This window comes from Panulirus ornatus, chromosome 29, assembly GCF_036320965.1.
Source record: "Panulirus ornatus isolate Po-2019 chromosome 29, ASM3632096v1, whole genome shotgun sequence".
Classification (NCBI taxonomy): domain Eukaryota; kingdom Metazoa; phylum Arthropoda; class Malacostraca; order Decapoda; family Palinuridae; genus Panulirus; species Panulirus ornatus.
This window is the reverse complement of record NC_092252.1, coordinates 10106146-10126561: the sequence shown is the minus strand read 5'-3', so window position 1 is coordinate 10126561 and position 20416 is coordinate 10106146. Positions and strand designations below refer to the sequence as shown.

Below are 20416 nucleotides of genomic sequence, written 5' to 3'. Positions count from 1 at the left end.
ACTTTCAGTACAAGGGAATGTATGCCATGAGAACCATAAGCCTTGCTTGTGTCCTGAGAAAGAAGCGCTTTTTGGATAGTCTGAAAGAGATTATGAGAAGGGGCATATGATTAGTAAGAGGAGCATCAAGGGGTGAAGATATGTTAAAGTCATCCAAGGTGGAGTTAAACGAGAAACAGGAACCAAAGTTAGTCGCCTTGTCTATGGGAGAGACAGCCATATTAGCGTCAGAGCAGAGAAGTGAAGGGAAGGTAGAGCGACAGAAGCTGTTAGAGATGCCCTTAGCTAAAGGCCAGAAAGATCTATCAGTGGATGAGGAGGAGAGGTTATCACACTTTCTTTGAATAAAAGAACACTTAACCTCATGAATAACATGCTTGTACTGATTACGGACAGCGGTAAAAGCTGAATGGGAGCCAGAGGAAGGTTTTCCAAGCTCAATATGCCTGATCCTTTGCTTGACCAGCCTCAGAACAGGAATGGTTGAACCATGGATTTGACTGAAGAGGTTGTCTTGGAGGAAGAGGGCATAAATGCTTTTATTCCAGCAAGAATGACCTCTTCTGCGTTTGACGGAGAAATACGCATTACCACATGAGGCAGTAATTTCCTCAAGGATAGTCAGAAAAGAAGTTATGTAAATGATTCCAGTCAGCTGTGTTGAGGTGCTAGCATTTATTCTTACAAGGGGCTGTTGGAGTGAGATCAGAAGAACCATTTGTGGGTGAGATTGTGTACTTAGAGTGGGATGGACAAAAGGTAAAAAACAAATCCAGAATATTAGAAGAGTAGTCACAGCATTCAGGAATATGGGTAAGGTGGAAGGTGATTTGCTCTAAATCACTGAGAATGGAGAATGCGAGGGCTTCAGCCCCTTCACCATCCATATGGGAGGAATTCAACCATTCCTCATGGTGAACACTGAAATCCACAAGGAAGAGGATCTCGGCTAGCGGTTGAGCGGATGTCACAGTGTCATGGCAGGAGTTTAGACAGTCGAAGGATATAAAATTTGTAGACTAAAAATTTAGAGTTAGGAGAGCAATAGGTGATAAAGAGGAAAAGTGTGGAAGTAGGGAGACAGACCTTTTGCCACATAACATCAAAGTTTGGAGTTAAGTCCCTGAGGTGTGCAACAGGTGTGCTGATGTTGGAATAGGCACAAACTTAACCTTTGAACCAGAATCATGAGTGGAGGTTATAGTTAGATATGAAAAAGGGACTACAGAGAACATCACTAGACAACTGTGTCTCAAACAGAAGTAAGATATTAGGATAGATACTAGACAGATGGTGTTCAACTGAGGATGGGCCATTAGAGAGACCATGAATGTTGGAATAGTAAACAGAAAAAGAGGAAGGTCTAACAGTGGGAAAGGTCATGGGAGGGGCTGGTACTACAACTGCCAAAGCGCTCCCTCTCACTGGCAGTAGAGAGGCAGAAACCCAGAGATTCTTAGCACCCCATGATGCCGGGGATTAGGGGCCATAGATCTGACAGGCTCTGTCATGATGATACTTATGTTTGAGAGAACAAGAACTGGCAAAAGTACATATGTGAAAAAAGTAATAATAATGAGCAAGGTTTGGGTAGGTGTATGGTGCTTGTAAGTAGATGGTGGGACTAGCCCAGTAGTCACGTTTTGATGAGATAAAAAGCAAGACCAGCAATCCTGACATGGAGTGTGTAAGATTATTCTGGGACCACTTTAACACTCCTCAGTAAGGATGTTAGTACCGCCCTGGGCAACTGTTGTCAACAACCTACTAGATCATACTATTTTGTTTTCTACAACAGATTAAAAATGTGTGAAGAAAACTGACAAGTTAAATAGGATCTAGAGTCTGTGGCATGATGTGTGGGAAGCGATACCCAAAATTTGGATGGAAGAACCTGCATTTCATTCATTATCTTAGCATGGTCTTTGTTAAGAAGGTACTATTTCCAACAAATGGTTTTATTAGTTCCTCATTACCAAAGTATATCAAAAAATAAGTTAAAGGTGTTTTACAATCAATTTCAGTCTTTTGCAGTTATGAAATTGTGCCACGCATAGGGAAGATGTTGACAGAAAACATGTATCTACAAAGAACTTTGCGAGATCCAATAGAAGTTTCTTCAAATTTGAAAAGCAGTTTACAAACTAAATATATACAAAAATCTGAACAAAGTGCCAGGTGGATGTTTATTGTCTACTCTCTTAGTAACAATCTTTAAATTTACATTATCTATACCGAAATTACTACATGTCAATATCATGAGGCAACAATTGGCAAGAGATGTAATAACATGGATGAGAACCATTTCATTTCATATGCATTCAGTACACAGAAAATTATTTTGTTTTAAAATTGTAATATATCCAACATGCCACAAACTTATTAAAGCTATACAAATACTACACACCCATTCATGTACATTAATGTATGCTGCAGAGAAAGCTAAACAATACATAATGATCCAAGTGCATTCATAATAAAATGCAACAAAGAACACTGCATAAAGCAACCTTCACAAACTGTCATATTAATATAAAATTAGTATTAGGAAAAGACACTGATATACACAGTATGTTCATGACCATCTATATACCATAGCCTGGACAGGCAGGCAGCTTCCAGTAATGTTTGCTGCATTTGCTGGTTCAATGCCAAGAAAAAGTGATAGCTATATGTTGGCAATTTCAAGAAAGAGAAAGATGTGCTAAGCTTTCACAATATGAAATGAAGAACAACATGTATGTATAATACATATCAACTTATGACATTTTCAAAAGTAATTTTGTAATCATATGGGAAAATTATTCCAATCAAAAAAGTATGGAAATTTCCATTCGCATCAGCAAGGTGGTGCTATCCAAATCCTCATTCTGATTTGGTGGGCTTCTTTACAGCTGATAACATTTCCACACTTTGGCAACATTGCTTTAAATCATACTATTCTAACCAATAATAATACTTTTGCCAAAACCTATCGACCTGGAATTGTAGCACTAGCTATAGGTAAACTATTTCTTTACAAGTGCATTACCTTCATTTATATCAAATACAACAGTTCCCTGATTTACTACTACCATCTAATTCAACATACGTCTTCTACAAGTATACCTGCAATCACAAAGTCGACATAACTAGCATGTTACACGGTTCTTACGTCTCCTTTTCTATTCCCATTGTGACGTAGTTGCTATGTAATCATAATGTAAATATTCTCAAGACTATATTTGCTTTTCTTCTCTCAATAGCTTTTGCTATATCAAAACATTATAGTAAACATTTGTTCGAATACTTAACACTAGTTTTTAAAATATACCAACTCTAGAAAATGTGAGTTCATTTCCTAATGATAGGGTATGATAATGAACCACTGTGAATACAGTGGCATACTTATATCCACTTAGGTCAAGCAAATATCAGCATGCATGTAGCAAAACCAAATATAGGTAACAGGCATACCCAAAATCAACTACCAATAAAACGATCTACCAAAATATAAATAAATATTAGCTGCTTGGAAAAGTTTGATGACATTTTCATAGGTGCTAGTGATCTTAAACTTCACACTACATTGACTGCAAGCCCATATTTTCCCTGATCTTCATAGTTATTGCAGTCATATTCTGCATCAGAAAACAAAATATACTTCTCCAAATCACGCTCTGACACTAATCCTATACACTAAACACTCAACTAGGACTGCAATAGAAAAATCACAATATCCAAAGTTATTGGAACAGCCGAGCTAAACCTACGAATTACCACCAACCAAGAAAAGACAGCATTACCACTCTTAATATGTAACCTACCCTGGACCATGCATTACCATGATATCTTACCCCGTGGACTTTGGAAAAGAAACATACCAAATGTCTTATGGAAAACCAGTACCTGGGCGACATCTATTTAACTCCTGTAACGCATATTTCAATAAAACGAATGTACTGATATTTGCCTCTTTAGAAATACAATAATACTTGCCTGACAATGCTCAAACCACTGGACTACCTAAAAGTTTTGCCTTGGATCATAACTGGTACCTTTGCCATACGCATGTAAACAATGGTTTTTATTCATCGTTACCCTAATGCTTTAACAACGAATTTCTAAGTAACTCATTCACTTCAATACACATGATAATATATATTACGTAAGGCAGATGACTCCAGTGTTACTACAAAAAAATTGTGGTGTAGGCGTATATTAACAAGGTGGCGATGTCAGACGACGATATGACTGTAGACTCGTTCCTGTGTCCTGTTCCAACTAACTTCTTAATAACACTGAAGATATTTTTGGCAAGATATGTGGACAGTGATCATATTTAGATATCTTAAAAGGGATAGCACATAAATCATTATAAAGATATTCATCTGCAACGTGGTCCATAGATTCAAAATGTAAGGAGTAGAGTACAAAAATATAGATGAGATTTATTTCATGATAAGTGAAAACTGTCAAAGAGCTGAATACAGTTAATAGTACAAATGAAGAAAAAAAAAAAGAATGAAAAATATTAACAAAGATCATTGGTACCCAATCTATCCTATACAAAATTTTGTTTTTTAAAAAAATTAGTCCCTCATAATGGAATTTCATTGAAAAATTTTACCGGTATCCATTAACAAACTTACTATATATATATATATATATATATATATATATATATATATATATATATATATATATATATATATATATATATATATATATATATATATAATCTTTTATTTTACTTGCTCTTTGTTCCATGGATACCACTGGCACATACTACATACAGTTGACTTAAGCTTAGAAACATTACTTGATCATATCTGAAAGGCATCTTGATAGGAAATAATTTTTACTTAGCAATTTATCTTATTTACTTCAGTTTCAACTACCTACCCTTCAATTGAGCCTATGTGTGTAATTGCTACAAAATTGTTTTTAAGTGTGTATAAATCAATAGCCCTTAAATACCCTAAGTATCTCATAAATGAATTCTTTTATTATTTATAGAACTGGCAATATCATAAGACTTCTATTTAATTTTGCTAATGATACGAAGTCAGAAAATAAGAGAACGAGATGCAATTGATAATGGCGGCGCACATGATCATGGCGAATAAAGATTTTCTACCGTTTTCCCATTCCTCCGTGATGTGTTTACACTCGTGACCTGAAGATGCCTTGCCGCTGATATCTTGCTAGTGTTTCTGACGTCCACAATAGCATTTATATACTCTCGTAGGTGAAATGCTTTATGTAGTGAGAACTGAATTTGTGTATTTTGATGGTATTGTATCAAAAAAGTTTATGTTATAGGATTAATAGGTACCAGCCCAGTGGAATTGCTTTGATTGTCAGATATAATTCCACTGACAAAATTAATACAAGGGTTAACAAGATGGGTCTTCTTGAGCAAATGTTCCCATACATATGCTAGATTCATCTTCGTTTACTCCGAAAGTTGAAACCAGTAGACTTTGAACAGAACTGAAATGTAACTGTTACCCATATGACTTGAATAAAACTCGTTACTTTATTTTGTTTTGACACAAGATAGTTCTCGTAATACCGTATTTGAATTGGGTATAATCATATCTTCCACTTGGGAAACCTCACATTTTCAGCATTAAAATCAATATAATCTCATTACTTACGGGTATTTTATGGGTACTATAATTATCTCTCTTCTGAGCTGCTGTTTCATATCTACAGGGGTCTAATTTTGCCCTCCTTTGAAGCAGTGATTGCATATTTGGGATGGTTATTGCTCTGAGTTCTAAAAAAAAGACCTTTCCTTCTCATTACTTCTCTACTAGTATCATTTATCTTCAGACATCCTGACTGACTGGTAGGACGTTGCTGACTTCTCCTTACTTTGCAGCTATTAATTTTGCCATTTCCATCAGCTGTCTGCATATGATCCAGCCACTTATATTTAGTCTAGTCTGGCTACAGCTTTCCATAGTCAGTGTGTGGAGACCATCCACATGAGCATTGACAATTATCATACTTCCTCTGTTTGACCTGTGGAAAAATGCATTTTCCTTTTTTCAGTTTCTCTCATAAACACCTGAAGAATGGATTAATTTCATCAATAATTTTTTTTACACTACTTTCATATTATTTAAGATTGCTTTGATTGAGGCAGGTGTTGTCTTTGCTGTTTTTCATTTTTTAAAAGAAATGCAAAAATAATCTTTATCTTCATTATTTTATTGAAATAATTTGTCTTTATCTTCATTATTTCACTGAAATAATTTCAGTCAGTTTGAAAGTATGATTTACAGATTGTTTGAAAATATTAGAGTTAATATCCTGGGGTATGGTTCCAGAGTAAGATCACTGTTCAAGAATTATATTGAAATGTGTTGTTTTGCTGTACATCAATTTATTCAAAAATTTGTTAGCTCATAAGTTATATACAGTATAATTTGTCGTGAGAATCACTTGAACACTGCATGTATAAATATTTTCATTCCAACAGAGATAGATTACACAGCATGGGCAACTGGATGCCAAAATCACGGTTATCATATATATATGTATATCTATATATATATATTTTCTTTCTTTCTCTTTTATACATATTTGCCATTTCCCATGTTAGTGAGGTAGCATTAAGAAGAGGACTGAGCCGTAGAGAGAGAATTCCCCTTCTTTTTCCCTCTTATGGAAAATTAAAAACTGAAGGGGAGGATTTCCAGCCTCCCGCTCCCTCCCCTTTTAGTCGTCTTTTATGACATGCAGGGAATATGTGGGAAGTATCCTTTCTCCCCTATCCATATGTATATATATATATATATATATATATATATATATATATATATATGTATAAGTATATACTTATTTAGTATACTTAATAGGTTTCCCGCATCAGTGAGGTAGCGCCAGGAAACAGATGAAGAATGTCCCATCCACTCATGTACACATATACATAAACACCCATACATGCACACATACATACATATACATAACAATATATACACATATACACACAATACATATATAAACATGTACATATTCATACTAGCTGGCCTTCATCCATTCCTGGCACCACCCTGCCCTACCCCCTACTTCAGCGTGGTAGCGCCAGAACACAAAAAAAAAAGGCCACATTTGTTCACACTTGGTCTCTAGCTGTCATGTGTAATGTACCGAAATCACAGCTTCCAATCTACATCCAGGCCCCACAGACCTTTCCATGGTTTTCCCCAGACGTTTCACATGCCCTGGTTATGTCAGTTGACAGCACGTCAACCCTGGTATACCACAGCCTTCCAGTTCACTCTATTTCTTGCATGCCTCTCACTCTCCTGTATGTTCAGGCCCCAATCGCACATAATCTTTTTCACTCCATCCTTCCACCTCCAACTTGGTCTCCTGCTTCTTGTTCCCTCCACCTCTGACCCATTATTCTCTCCATATGTCTAAACCACTTCAACACACCCTCTTCTGCTTTCTCAACCATGTTATCTTGGAAAGCAAAAATGGGTATGTTTGAAGGAATAGTAGTTCTAAAGCTGATATACGGTTACAAGGCATGGACTACAGATAGGGTTGTACAGAGGAGGGTGGATGTGTTGGAAATGAAATGTTTGAGGGCAGTATGTGGTGTGAGATGGTTTGATCAAGCTAGTAATGAAAGGGTAAGAGAGATATGTAGAAATAAAAAGTGTGTGGTTGAGAGAGTAGAAGAGTGTCTGTTGAAATGGTTTGGACATATGGATGGAATAAGTGAGGAAAGACTGACAAAGAGAGGATATATGAGTCAGAGGTGAAGGGAACAAGAAGCAGAAGACCAAATTGGAGGTGGAACGATGAAATGAAAAAGATTTTGAGCGATTGGGGCCCGAAGACATAGGTAGACAAGAAGCGTGCAAGGAATAGAGTAAATTGGAATAATGTGGTATACCGGGCTTGATGTGCTGTCAATGGACTGAACTAGGGCATGTGAAGCATCTGGGGTAAACCATGAAAAGGTCTGTAGGGCCTGGATGTGGATAGGGAGCTGTTGTTTCTGTGCATTACACATGACATATAGAATGAGTGTGAACAAAAGTGGCCCTTTTTTTTTTTCTGTTTTCCTGGCACTACCTTACAGAAGCAGGGAGTAGCAATGCTGTATCCTGTGGGGCAGGGTAGCTACAGGAATGGATGAAGGCAAGCAAGTATGAATATACGTATGTGTATATACTTATATGTATGTATGTGTTGATATGTATATGAGTGGATGGGCCATTCTTCGTCTGTTTCCTGGCGCTACCTCGCTGACACAGGAAACAGCGATTATGTATAATAATAATAATATTTATATTTTATATATATTATACTTAATTGCCGTCTCCTGCGTCAGCGAGGTAGGGCAAGGAAACAGACAAGGAATGGCCCAACCTACCCACATACATATGTATACACATAAACGCCCACACATGCACATATACATACATATACATTTCAACATATACATATATACACATGTACATATTCATACTTGCTGCCTTCATCCATTCCGTTGCCATCCCACCACACATGAAATAGTATCCCCCCCCCCCCCCTCCAGCAAGGTAGCACCAGGAAAGGACAAAAAAGGCCACATTTGTTCACGTTCAGTCTCTGTCTGTCATGTGTAATGCACCAAAACCACAGCTCCCTTTCCACATCCAGGCCTCAGAGATCTTTCTATGGTTTACCTGATGCTTCACATGCACAAATAGAGTGCATATGAATGCAGACTTTCACAGAACATATAATACCTACCAACAACTACGATTTGAACCCAGGACCTTTTGCATGGTAGTCAGGAATGCTAACCACTCGGCTATGATCGCCCCTAATATGGAAATGGCTTCCAATACAAGCTATCGAATACACTTCATCTCGCATCCACAACCAACAAGGTCTACACTGGTCAAATCCCATCAGGGTTACATTACCAGCAGCTAACATTTTACGTAAGCTTACTTTACAAACAAGGAGGTATATGAACATGAATATAGTTCATATGAACACACTTTCATAGAACACATAATACCCTCCAACAGCCAGGATTTGAACCCTGGATCTTTTGTGTGGTAGTTGGGAATCCTAACTACTTTGCTATGATCATTCGTAATAGGGAACTGACCTGCTACGAGTAATTGAATACCCCATGACTCACACCACCCATAAGCAATGGGGTCTACACCAGTAAAATCCAATTAGGCACACATTACCAGCAGCTAGCATTTTACAGAGCCTTACTGTGCAAACACAGAGGTATATGAACAAGAACGTAGTGCATATGAACATGCACTTTCATAGAACACATAATACCCTCAACAGCTAGGATCGAACCCTGTACTTTTTGCTTAGTAGTCAGTGTTTGAAGTGTATGTGAGAAATACTTAGAAAAACAGATGGATTTGTATGTAGACTTTATGGGTCTGGAGAAGGCATATGATAGAGTTGATTGAAGTGCTTTGGGGAAGGTATTAAGAGTATATGGTGTGGGAGGTTAGTTGCTAGAAGCAGAGCTGTTTTATCAAGGGTGTAAAGCATGTGTACAAGTAGGAAGAGAGGAGAGTGATTGGTTCCCAGTGAAGGTTGGTCTGCAATAAGGATGTGTTGTGTCCCCATGGTTGTTTAATTTGCTTATGGATGGAGTGGCTGGGGAGGTGAATGCAAGAGTTTTGGAGAGGGGCTAGTATGCAGTCTGTTGGAAATGAGAAGGCCTGGGATGTGAGTCAGTTGTTGTTCACTGATAATACAACACTGGTGGCTGATTTGGGTGTGAAACCGCATAAGTTGGAAACTGAAATTTGGAAAAGCATAAGAAAGGAGAAAGTTGAGAGTATATGTGAATAAGAGAAAGGTTATTAGGTACAGTAGGGTTGAGGAACAAGTTAATTGGGAGTTAAGTTTGCATGGGGAAAACTGGAAGTAAAGTGTTTTAGATATCTGAGAGTGGAGTTAGCAGTGGATGGAACCATGGAAGCAGAAGTGAGTCACAGGTTGGGGGACGGAGTGAAGGTTCTGGAGCGTGAAGAATGTGTGGAAAGTGAGAACGTTATCTCAGAGAGCAAAAATGGGTATGTTTGAAGGAATAGTGGTTCCAACAAGGTTATATGGTTACGAGGCATGAGCTCTAGATATTGTTGTTCAGAGGAGAGTGGATGTGTTGGAAATGAAATGTTTTAGGACAATATGTGGTGTGAGGGGGTTTGATCGAGTAAGTAATGAGGGTGAAAGGCGTGCGAGGAATAGAATGAATTGCAACGATATGGTATACCGGGGTCGACGTGCTGTCAATGGATTGAACCAGGGCATGTTAAGCATCTGGGGTAAACCATGGAAAGTTTTGTGGGGCCTGGATGTGGAAAGGGAGCTGTGGTTTTGGTGCATTACACATGACAGCTAGAGACTGAGTGTGAACGAATGTGACCTTTGTTGTCTTTCCATAGCGCTACCTTGCGGGGTGTGTGTGTGCGCGTGCTGTTTTTCTTGTGTGGCGGGGTAGCGATGGCAATGGATGAAGGCAGCAAGTATGAATATGTATTTGTGTATGTATGTATATGTATGCATACGTTGAAATGTATAGGTGTGTGTATATGTGTACGTGTATGTATATACATGTGTATGTGGGTGGGTTGGGGCATTCTTTCGTGTTTCCTTGCTCTACCTCGCTAACGCGGGAGACAGCAACAAAGTATAATAAATAAGATTATATATATATATATATATATATATATATATATATATATATATATATATATATATATATATATATGTGTGTGTGTGTGTGTGTGTGTGTGTGGATATAAGTGGATGGGTCGTTCTTTGTCTGTTTCCTGGTGCTACTTTGCCGACGCGGGAAATGGCTATCAAGTATAATAGTTTTTAATCATTATACTTGATCGCTGTTTCCAGGATCAGAGGTAGTGCCAGAAAACAGATGGAGAATAGCCCATCGACTCATATACACACAGACGCACACATATATATTTATATATATATTCCTGTGAATCCACGGGGAAAATGAAACGCGATATGTTCCCAAGTGCACTTTCGTGTAATAATCAAATATAAGTCAGTTGATATACATCGAAGAGACGAAGCTAGGACGCCATTTGTGTACCAAATGGCGTCCTAGCTACGTCTCCTCGATGTATATCAACTGACTTATATTTCCCTCTTGTGTCTCCCCTGATGATATGATTATCACACGAAAGTGCACTTGGGAACTTATCGTGTTTCATTTTCCCCGTGGACTCACAGGAATATCTTGATCACGCGCAAAATTGTGATCCTTTCCAATATATATATATATATATATATATATATATATATATATATATATATATATATATATATATATACACGTTGGAAAGGATCACAATTTTGCGCGTGATCAAGATACTATGGACAATCACATGTTTACCAAATGGCGTCCTAGCTTCCTCTCTTCGATGTATATCAACTGACTGTTCGTGTTTCATTTTCCCCGTGGACTCATAGGAATATACATATACATACACACACACAAACGCCCATATACATACATATACACATCATCATACACATACATATATCCACAAGTACATATTCATGCTTGCCTTCAACCATTCCTGGCACTACACTCCTCACAGAAAACAGCGTTGCTACCCCTGCTTCGTCGAGGTAGCACCAGGAAAAGATAAAAAAGGCCAAATTCGTTCACACTCAGTCTCTAGTTGCCATGTGTAATGTACCGAAACCAATGACCACTGCTCCCTATCAACATCCACAGGTCACAGTGGTGCACGGGAAATGCGAATATGTATGAATGTATACATATGGATTTGTATGTAGCATTTATGGATCTGGGGAATGGATATGATAGAGTTGATAGAGATGCTGTGTGGAAGGTATTAAGAATATATGGTGTGGGAGGCAAGTTGCTAGAAGCAGTGAAAAGTTTTTATCGAGGATGTAAGGCATGTGTAAGAGTTGGAAGAAAAGAAAGTGATTGGTTCCCAGTGGATGTCGGTTTGCAGCTGGGGTGCGTGATGTCTCCATGGTTGTTTAATTTGTTTATGGATGAGGTTGTTAGGAAGGTGAATGCAAGAGTTTTGGAGAGAGGAGCAACTATGCAATCTGTTGTGGATGAGAGGCAAGAGATGTGTGGCAATAAAAAGAGTGTGGTTGAGAGAGCAGAAGAGGGTGTATTGAAATGGTTTGGTCACATGGAGAGAATGAAAGAGGAAAGATTGATAAAGAGGATTTATGTGTCAGAGGTGGAAGGAACGAGAAGTGGGAGACCAAATTAGAGGTGAAAGGATGGAGTGAAAAAGATTTCGAGAGATCGGGGCCTGAACATACAGGAGGGTAAAGGCGTGCAAGGAATAGTGTGAACTGGAATGATGTGGTATACCGGGGTCGACGTGCTGTCAGTGGAATGAACCAGGGCATGTAAAGTGTCTGGGGTAAACCATGGAACGTTTTGTGGGGCCTAAATGTGGAAAGGGAGCTGTGGTTTCGGTGCATTACACATGACGACTAGAGACTGAGTGTGAACGAATGTGGCCTTTGTTGTCCTTTCCTAGCGCTACCTCGCGCGCGTGCGGGAGGGGAGGGGGGTGCCATTTCATGTGTGGCGGGGTGGCGACGGAATAGCTGAGGGCAGCAAATATGAATATGTACGTGTATATATGTATTTGTCCGTGTATATGTATGTATACATTTGAAATGTATAGGTATGTATATGTACGTGTGTGGGCGTGCGTACCTTAACGTGTTTCATTTTCCCCGTGGACTCATAGGAATATATACACACCTGACCTCAGTTGCCCATGCTAGACTCTGACTGGCGCCAGTTTGTTACAAACCATCGTTACTGTCAGACCTACGTGCATTACTCGGTTTTTATTTTTGCATATTCTATGGTCTGTGGTACAAAGATATTGTTGAAAATGTCAAAAAGGCTCCAGTTGTTCAATCACTGACCGATAGTGAAATAGCTGAAATGGCTCTGAATCGAGGTGATCCTGGTAAGAGACTTTGAAGATGACACTGTTAACTGCTGAAAAAGTGCCTACTGACATGCCAAAGTGTGTGACTGACTTATTGAAGGATTAAAGCAGCGTGCTTTCATAACAGAAGAAATCATGTCAGTTATTAAAATCAAAAGACATGTATGACAAAAAACATTGTTCTTGAGCCACATAACTCTGGAGGGAACACTTAAAAAGCCAATTCAAATTGCTGAGGTTGTGACACCTAAGTTTTCTGATGGTTCGGTGTTACACAAACTTTGTTTCATGCGCAAAATTATTTAAAATGTACAGATTACCTTCAGGCTATGTGCATAAGAATGAAAAGTTTCATGCGCAAAATTATTTAAGATATCGTACATGTTCCCTTCAGGCTATATGCATAAGAAACATAAATGGATTTTGTGTAAAGACTTGGGTTCCATCCCCAAGATATCTCATCTATTATCATGACACATGTGGAAAACAGAATGGCATGGAAACAAACGGATTAGAGCTGAGACATACCTCAATGTTTCGACCGTTTACGGCCTTCCGCAGGAGGTACTGATTCCACGGTCTTAGTGTGTCGCCCTCTAATTAGATGGCTTGTCCTGTTACCTCCACTCGTTCACAGCGATCTTTGCTCCCTGGCGTGACCAGATGATGAAACCAGACCTTGTGTTAACGTTGTTTTCGGTAGCGATGGAAGCCGTTTCGAATGTCTTTCGTGTTTGTATGCTTAGGCCTTCGTGCAGTATTCTCGCTTCGTCCCACAACACGGATTTGCAGTGACAAGTTCCGCTCTGTTTACATCGTGCAAATACCAGTCAGTCTTGAAATCCTTTATGAAGTATGAAGGTACTTATATGCTGATTACATTACATCATAGAACCCTGATACCACAGAGGACCAACAAACAAGCAACACTCCATTACACAACGGTGATTGGCTCATCCAAAACAGAATTCCTGTACCTCCAGAAAAGTCTTCATTCATCCTCTCAACCACAGACACAAATCCAACATTCACCTTCCCGTCTTTTTTAATATCCAATCACCTCCTCTCTAGAAAAGCATCAACCACTTTGTACGGGGCATCACATATAATGAAAACATACCACTCACACCCCACTTATAAACACAAAAGCAGGACACAAACCAAATGCCATCAGAAGCCTGACTGGTACAAGATATGGAAAAAAAAAAGATTTCCTTAACAAGCATGTCGTATGCTCTAACTTAAACTATGTATACTTCACCTACCTGGTCATCCATTGTCAAGCTAACTTGAAATTTTCAAATTTTTATGGAAGTGAAAGCCTGAAGACATACTGTAAGGTGGGTTAACAGTGTATGGAGGATGGTGTAAGAGCAACTTGTGCTACAAGTGAAGTCTGATTGAAAGCCAATCATGGTGTGCTGAAATGGTGTGGAGATATAGAGAGGATGAGTGAAGATTAACCATGGGGAACTATGTGTCAGAAAAGGCGAGGGAGCTAAGGGAAGGGGAAGATGGAATGAAAGAGTAAAGGCTTTGGGCGATTAGACACTGCACATTCTGGAAGGTGAGAGGCATACATGGGATAGAACGAACTACATCAACATGGTATGTGAGGATAATGTGCTGTCACTAGGCCGAACCAAGTCATATGAAGAGATAAAGTTTCAGTACCTTACACATGGCAGCTAGGAAGTGGATGTATGCAAATAACAATGTTGTCCCTTTGTTCCTTGTGTTACTTTACTTCGGCAGGAAAAGCAATTAGGCATAAAGTCAAAATCTTTTTTGCTACCTTGGAGTCTTCAGTTAAATATTATTCATCTATTTTCCTAGAATTTGAAAGTATATGTAGGTGTATGCTGTATAGGAAAATATTATACACTTTTAAAAGGTGTTACATTAACATATTAGATCAAACATTTAATTCTTTTCTTTCAGGTTACAATGATGGAGGATGCAGAGTTTTCTAAACCTCTGCATATTCAACGTTTAGAGCAGGCACTAAAATTGGACTCATTCCTCAACTATGTTGAGCATATCATTAATCAACCAATTAGGTAAGACTATAAGATTTTTTTTGTACTTGTGCAATGCACATTGCTCGGCAAGGAAATTATATTTCCTATGATCCATTTTTGGTGTTATGATGTGGATTACATTAATGAAACTGATCAGGAATGATTTCATGCTTTCATTTCTGGGAGGATGCTAGAGACCATGACATTTAGTTCTTATGAAAAATAGCATAACTGATGTGAGGAATATGTAGACTGAGTTAGAATAAGGGTCAGACAAGCAAGATCATCATCAAGTTGTTGTATTACTTGGTTAACAGTGGGAAAGAGGCTGGGAGTCTTTCATTAAGTAGTCAATGTAAAGAGATCTGTACATTCAGTTAGGAAATGCTAATAATCACATACATTCAGGAAAATAACAGAAAAAAATGGATGGTGGAGATGGAATTGCCATCAATTATATGAATTTGTGGGTATCTCCTTCGGTAAGGGAGATGAATGTGAGGGCCTTGGAGAGTGGGGTAGGTGTGCAATATGTTAGGATGAGGGGACCTGGGAGATGGAGTCAGTTACTGTTTACTAATGACTCAGTGCATGTGGGAGACATGAGTTAGAAACTGCAAAACCTGGTTTCTAGGTTTGGGAGAGCGTGTGAGAATTGAGAATAAATGTGAATGAAAGTGAGGTTATTAGGTTTAGAATTGAAGAGACAGGTAGTTTGAAGTGTGTATGTTTGGATGGAGAGACCTCAGAGGAAGTGGAATGGTTTACATACCTGATAGTATGAATGGCAGGAAATGGAACAATGGGAGCTGCAGCGAGCCATTGGGTGAGTAAGATTGCAAAAGCCTTGGGCACATGGTAAAATGTGTAGAAAGGAAGAGAGGACAAAGATGGGTGTGGTTCATGATATAGTAGCCCCAATGGTATGTTTTTGAGTGAAGTGTGTTTGGACGTATGGTGAGGATGAGTAAGAGGATATACATGATGTAAGTGGGGGAACAAGGGAAAAGGGGGGACTAAGGAGGAGGTGGAAGGATGGGTTTTGTGTTAAGAGGTCTGAATGTGTAGAAGTGTGAAAATCTTGTAAGGAATAGGGTGAAATGTAGTGATGTGGTATACAAAGGTTGAGTTGCTGTCATTGTGCTGAACCAGGGCATATGAAGCCTTTTGGGGTTATCATAGAAAGGTCTGTGGTGCGTGGTTGCAGTGCATTGTACATGATAGCTAGAGTGGATGTGAGTGAATGAGGCAATTCATCTTTTCCTGAAATTATCTTGCACTTGTGGGAAATGGCAGTTAATTATCAAGCATGCATTTTTTTTGTTACAAACTCCACATGCACGAGGGTATGCTACAAGTGGAAAATATCACCTTCAGTATGGTTGTTTCACTGTTAGTGGACTAAAAGAAGTACAATTTCCTTGAGGAATGTCCCACTTCAAGGGAGACCAAGTAAGATTCTCATTGAAGCTAATATCTTTATTTCCCAGGATCAAATGGAATTGTTGGCAGAAGACCTTTCATGCTAGTTTGGATTTTGCCCGAGTGATGCCATTTTTAAAAAGGTTTAACCTGGAATTAATTTTCCTCATAACTTAAAGAAAAGTCAGACTTTAGCTAGGAAAATTTTTTAAAGAACTTATATGTTTCCAAGGATTGAAGGATATAAGGGTCATAACTTTAGTCCTCAGAAATATGCACTTTTCACTAATTTTCTTGATCGTGTAAAATGGTCATACTTTGACAAAAAATCTAAAGCAGGTTGAATGATGAAGGGTTATTTGAACCTTTAGTTCTTGTACTTTCCTCCTCATTTTCTAGTGGGTGTGTCTTTTGCTCCAGTCCTTGAATTACATGTCAACAGTTTCCCCACCTTTTTATAAATTACATTGCTTCTTGCTAGTTTTCCTGTCAGTTCATCTCTGTGCTCTATAACAAGGGTTTTCAAAATCTTCACAGCTAAAGAACCTGTTAAAAATGAATTACTGGAAACTTGTCCAAGAGGTTCTAGTATAGTCATAACTTAGCACAGAAAACAAGAAATGAAACATCATACGTAGCTTCTACTGATGCTCTAATAGTTGAGCAAAATATTTACAAAACATCATGATGTTTGTTTATTACATGGAGTGAAAAAGCAAGACACATTTAGAATGTATTACATAACAATATGGGGTCATAACTCTTGTGAGTCTAGAGAACTAAACACAGAAGTACATAACCTCACCTGATTAGCTAGAGTACGCAGTGTTTAATCATCAACTGTGTGTGTATACAGATGTTCTGTGTGTAGCTGTGACTGTGTGGGAGCATTACATGCAAAATCTTGATAAGAGTTGCTAATTCCCCATAAGACAGTGCTGAATATGTGTAGCTGTGACTGTGTGGGAGCATTACATGCAAAATCTTGATAAGAGTTGCTAATTCCCCATAAGACAGTGCTGAATCTTAGGTATTTTATCATCCACATTAAAATAAAAGAACAAAGATCATCTCTCTTTTTCCCAGTCTCATCGAAACCCTGCAAGCTTTCATGGAACCTTAGGGTTCTGTGAAACTCAGTTTGAAAACCCTTGCTTTATCAGCAAGTCTTATCCAGCAAATTCTCACTCACGAAGATTTTTGTGAGCCACCAGGGTATTGATCCTGTGTTCGTTATATTGTGTCGATGTAATTTTCTAAGGTGAGATTTCCCCCATTGTAGCTAGTCTTTAACCCACTTATCCCAGCCATTTTCCCCCAAGTATGACAGTCACAATGATATTGGTTGTATTGTATGTCATGTGTATTTTCTCTGTGTATGTTTTGATATTAGAAGAAAAGTCTTAAATGAGTATTTTGTATGAAACAAATTAACCAGGTTATCGATTGATAAGTTTATAGGTCATATTGATATCAGTTTAAAGTTAAGTCGTGACAGTTTTAGAGAATAGCACATACATTAATAAGTTAATGTACACTCATTCCATTTTCGAGAGTATTCTACTGATCTGGAAACAAACGGGTTGGAACCAAGACATACCTCAACGTTTCCTCCGTCCACGGTCTTCAGGAGATGCTGATTCCAGTATTTGGCGGGAAATGGTTCTTGCAAGTGGTCGTCACCCGGTTGGACGTTTTGGCGCGTCGCTCTCTGGATCGGACTGTTCTGCTACCTCCACTCATTCACAGTGATATCCGCTGCCTGACGTGACCAGAAGATGAATCCAGATCTACCTTGTGTTCGCGTCGTCTTAAGTAGCGATGGAAGCCGCTTTTGGTGTCTTCCATATTTGTTTGCTTAGGCTCTCGCCCAGTAGTCTCGTCTCGTCCCACTTCGGTAAATGCCCATGTTCGTCCACATGTAACTCAAGTGGTTTCTTACATCTTATACACAACACTGAGGAATGTGTGTACAAGATTCCCTGTGGTGGTTGTGAACGCGCGTATTATGGAGACGGAAAGGAATAAAGAAAAGGATCGATCAGCATAAGGCTGACTTAAAACCACAGGACATTCAATGCTCTTGTGGTACATGTGGACGAACATGGACACTTACCGAAGTGGGACGAGGCGAGGATATTGCGCCAGGGCATAAGCAAACAAATAAGGAAGACATTAGAAGTTGCTCCCACCGATACTATAGACAACATTAACATAAGGTTACGTCTTGCAGCGGAGATCGCTGCGAACAAGTGTAGGTAGCAGGACAAGCGATGTAGTCACAGCGACACGACTCGCCATGCCGTCTGTCCAGGTGACCATCACTTGCTGGGCATCACAGTGTCGCTGCATGCTGGCAGCGGTCGAAACGTTGAGGTATATGTCTTGGCTCTAACCCGTTTGTTTCCATACCATCCTGTTTTCCACATTTGCCATGGTGGATAATATATATCTACTGATAGGGTTCTCATTCTAAACACTGATCTTATATACTTACTTTCATGATGTGCTTGGGGTTGAGATTTGATTCTTTCATGAACATGTCTTTAATTTTTTTTTAACATTTTGTATATTGAATTTCTTATTTCGTCAGCGATAATGACACGGCATCAGATTCGGAAGCTGAAGGAGGAATATCCATTAAGAATGGGATTCCCAGAGCAAGAGATGGTAAGTGTCCTTAGTAAGGATATCTTTTACAGTTGTATATTTTTAAATTAATTTACAGACCTTTTCCTTCTCCATAGTATGTCAGAGATGTAAGCATTGTTTTAAAAGTACATCAAGGTAATCAAACTACCCTCAATTTAAGTAAATAACTACAGTGGTAATGGAGTATGGAAATAAAAGCGTCTTGAATGTGAAAATCCTTGTCTTTGCATGTGATGAAACAATGCCAGTGAGGTTAGAAACAAATCTGTTTTTGTTTCTGTGTGTATATATATATATATATATATATATATATATATATATATATATATATATATTCCTATGAGTCCACGGGGAAAATGAAACACGATAAGTTCCCAAGTGCACTTTCATGTAATAATCGCATCATCAGGGGAGACTCATAGGAATATCTTTATCACGCGCAAAATTGCAATCCTTTCCAATATATATATATATATATATATATATATATATATATATATATATATATATATATATATATATATATATATATATAACTTAACTGGGACAGCATCTCTTGGAGGAGATTAGCATTTTATTACCTAATTCCCTTTTCCATCTTGACAAGATAGCATCAGGAAAAAATGAAGTGTCCTCTGTGCACAACCAGTCATGTTATATATGATATGCTGAACCCCATAGACCACTCCATTTAGATTCATTTGTGAAAATGATACATGGAGTGGATTGTCGGGCTTGGATATGGTTATTGGGGTTTGATTTTGGTTTGTTCATGACAGTTAGATACAGGACGCGTGCAAGTGAGATTGTTGTTCATTTGTTCCTGATGCCATCTTGTGAAGGAAGGAAAGGAAATTAATTATGAAAGCATTTTCAGTTTGAAGTTGGTACTCGTTATTTATAAACTAGAGAATTATTGACATTCATTAATGAAATAATGAACTTGTATATTATTGATTTTTTTATGCTTATGTATGGGCCATGGCAAAAGTCTCCATTTACCCTTATCTACCTCCCACATATACACTGTTTGTGCATTCTTCCACCATTTCTTTCCCTCTAATACCCTTCCACTCTGTTTCACCATGTCATAGTGTTTTTCCTCTTGTACCAACCCCTTTAATTATACACCCTGCCCAAGGATATTGGATTCCCCAGTTTCCTTTACATTCCAACCATAACTATGACTAACTTCGCAGGCACACTCAACAGTCTTATAGCTCTTTAGTTTCAGCACTCACCTTTGTACCCCTAGTCTTTATGTTGATATTAATATTATTGTTGTTAGTGGTATAATAATAATAATAACGATAAATATAACAATAATATTTGTTTGTCATTTCTTTC

The 20416-nt window shown here is 38.4% G+C and overlaps 2 protein-coding genes across 6 annotated transcripts in view; one reads left to right on the top strand and one right to left on the bottom strand.

Moving 5' to 3' along the window:
* The window catches only part of LOC139758072 (serine/arginine-rich splicing factor 5-like), a 63521-nt gene extending 50000 nt beyond the window's left edge, over positions 1–13521 (bottom strand). For 3 of the 5 annotated variants that reach the window (XM_071679148.1, XM_071679152.1, XM_071679151.1), the window contains exon 1: positions 4148–4299. The gene's annotated coding sequence lies outside the window, so the exon portion shown is untranslated. Of the gene's footprint in view, positions 1–3978; positions 4125–4147; positions 4300–13502 lie in introns of those variants that run through there. The other 2 variants (XM_071679150.1, XM_071679149.1) reach the window with 2 other exon arrangements.
* A 75-nt stretch (positions 13522–13596) lies between these two features.
* The window catches only part of Ino80 (chromatin-remodeling ATPase INO80), a 243752-nt gene continuing 236932 nt past the window's right edge, over positions 13597–20416 (top strand). Inside the window, exons 1-3 of the mRNA XM_071679441.1 lie at positions 13597–13835; positions 14916–15034; positions 19011–19087. Of these exons, the coding sequence (XP_071535542.1) occupies positions 13830–13835; positions 14916–15034; positions 19011–19087 (202 nt within the window). The 5' untranslated portion in view covers positions 13597–13829. The remainder of the gene's footprint in view (positions 13836–14915; positions 15035–19010; positions 19088–20416) is intronic.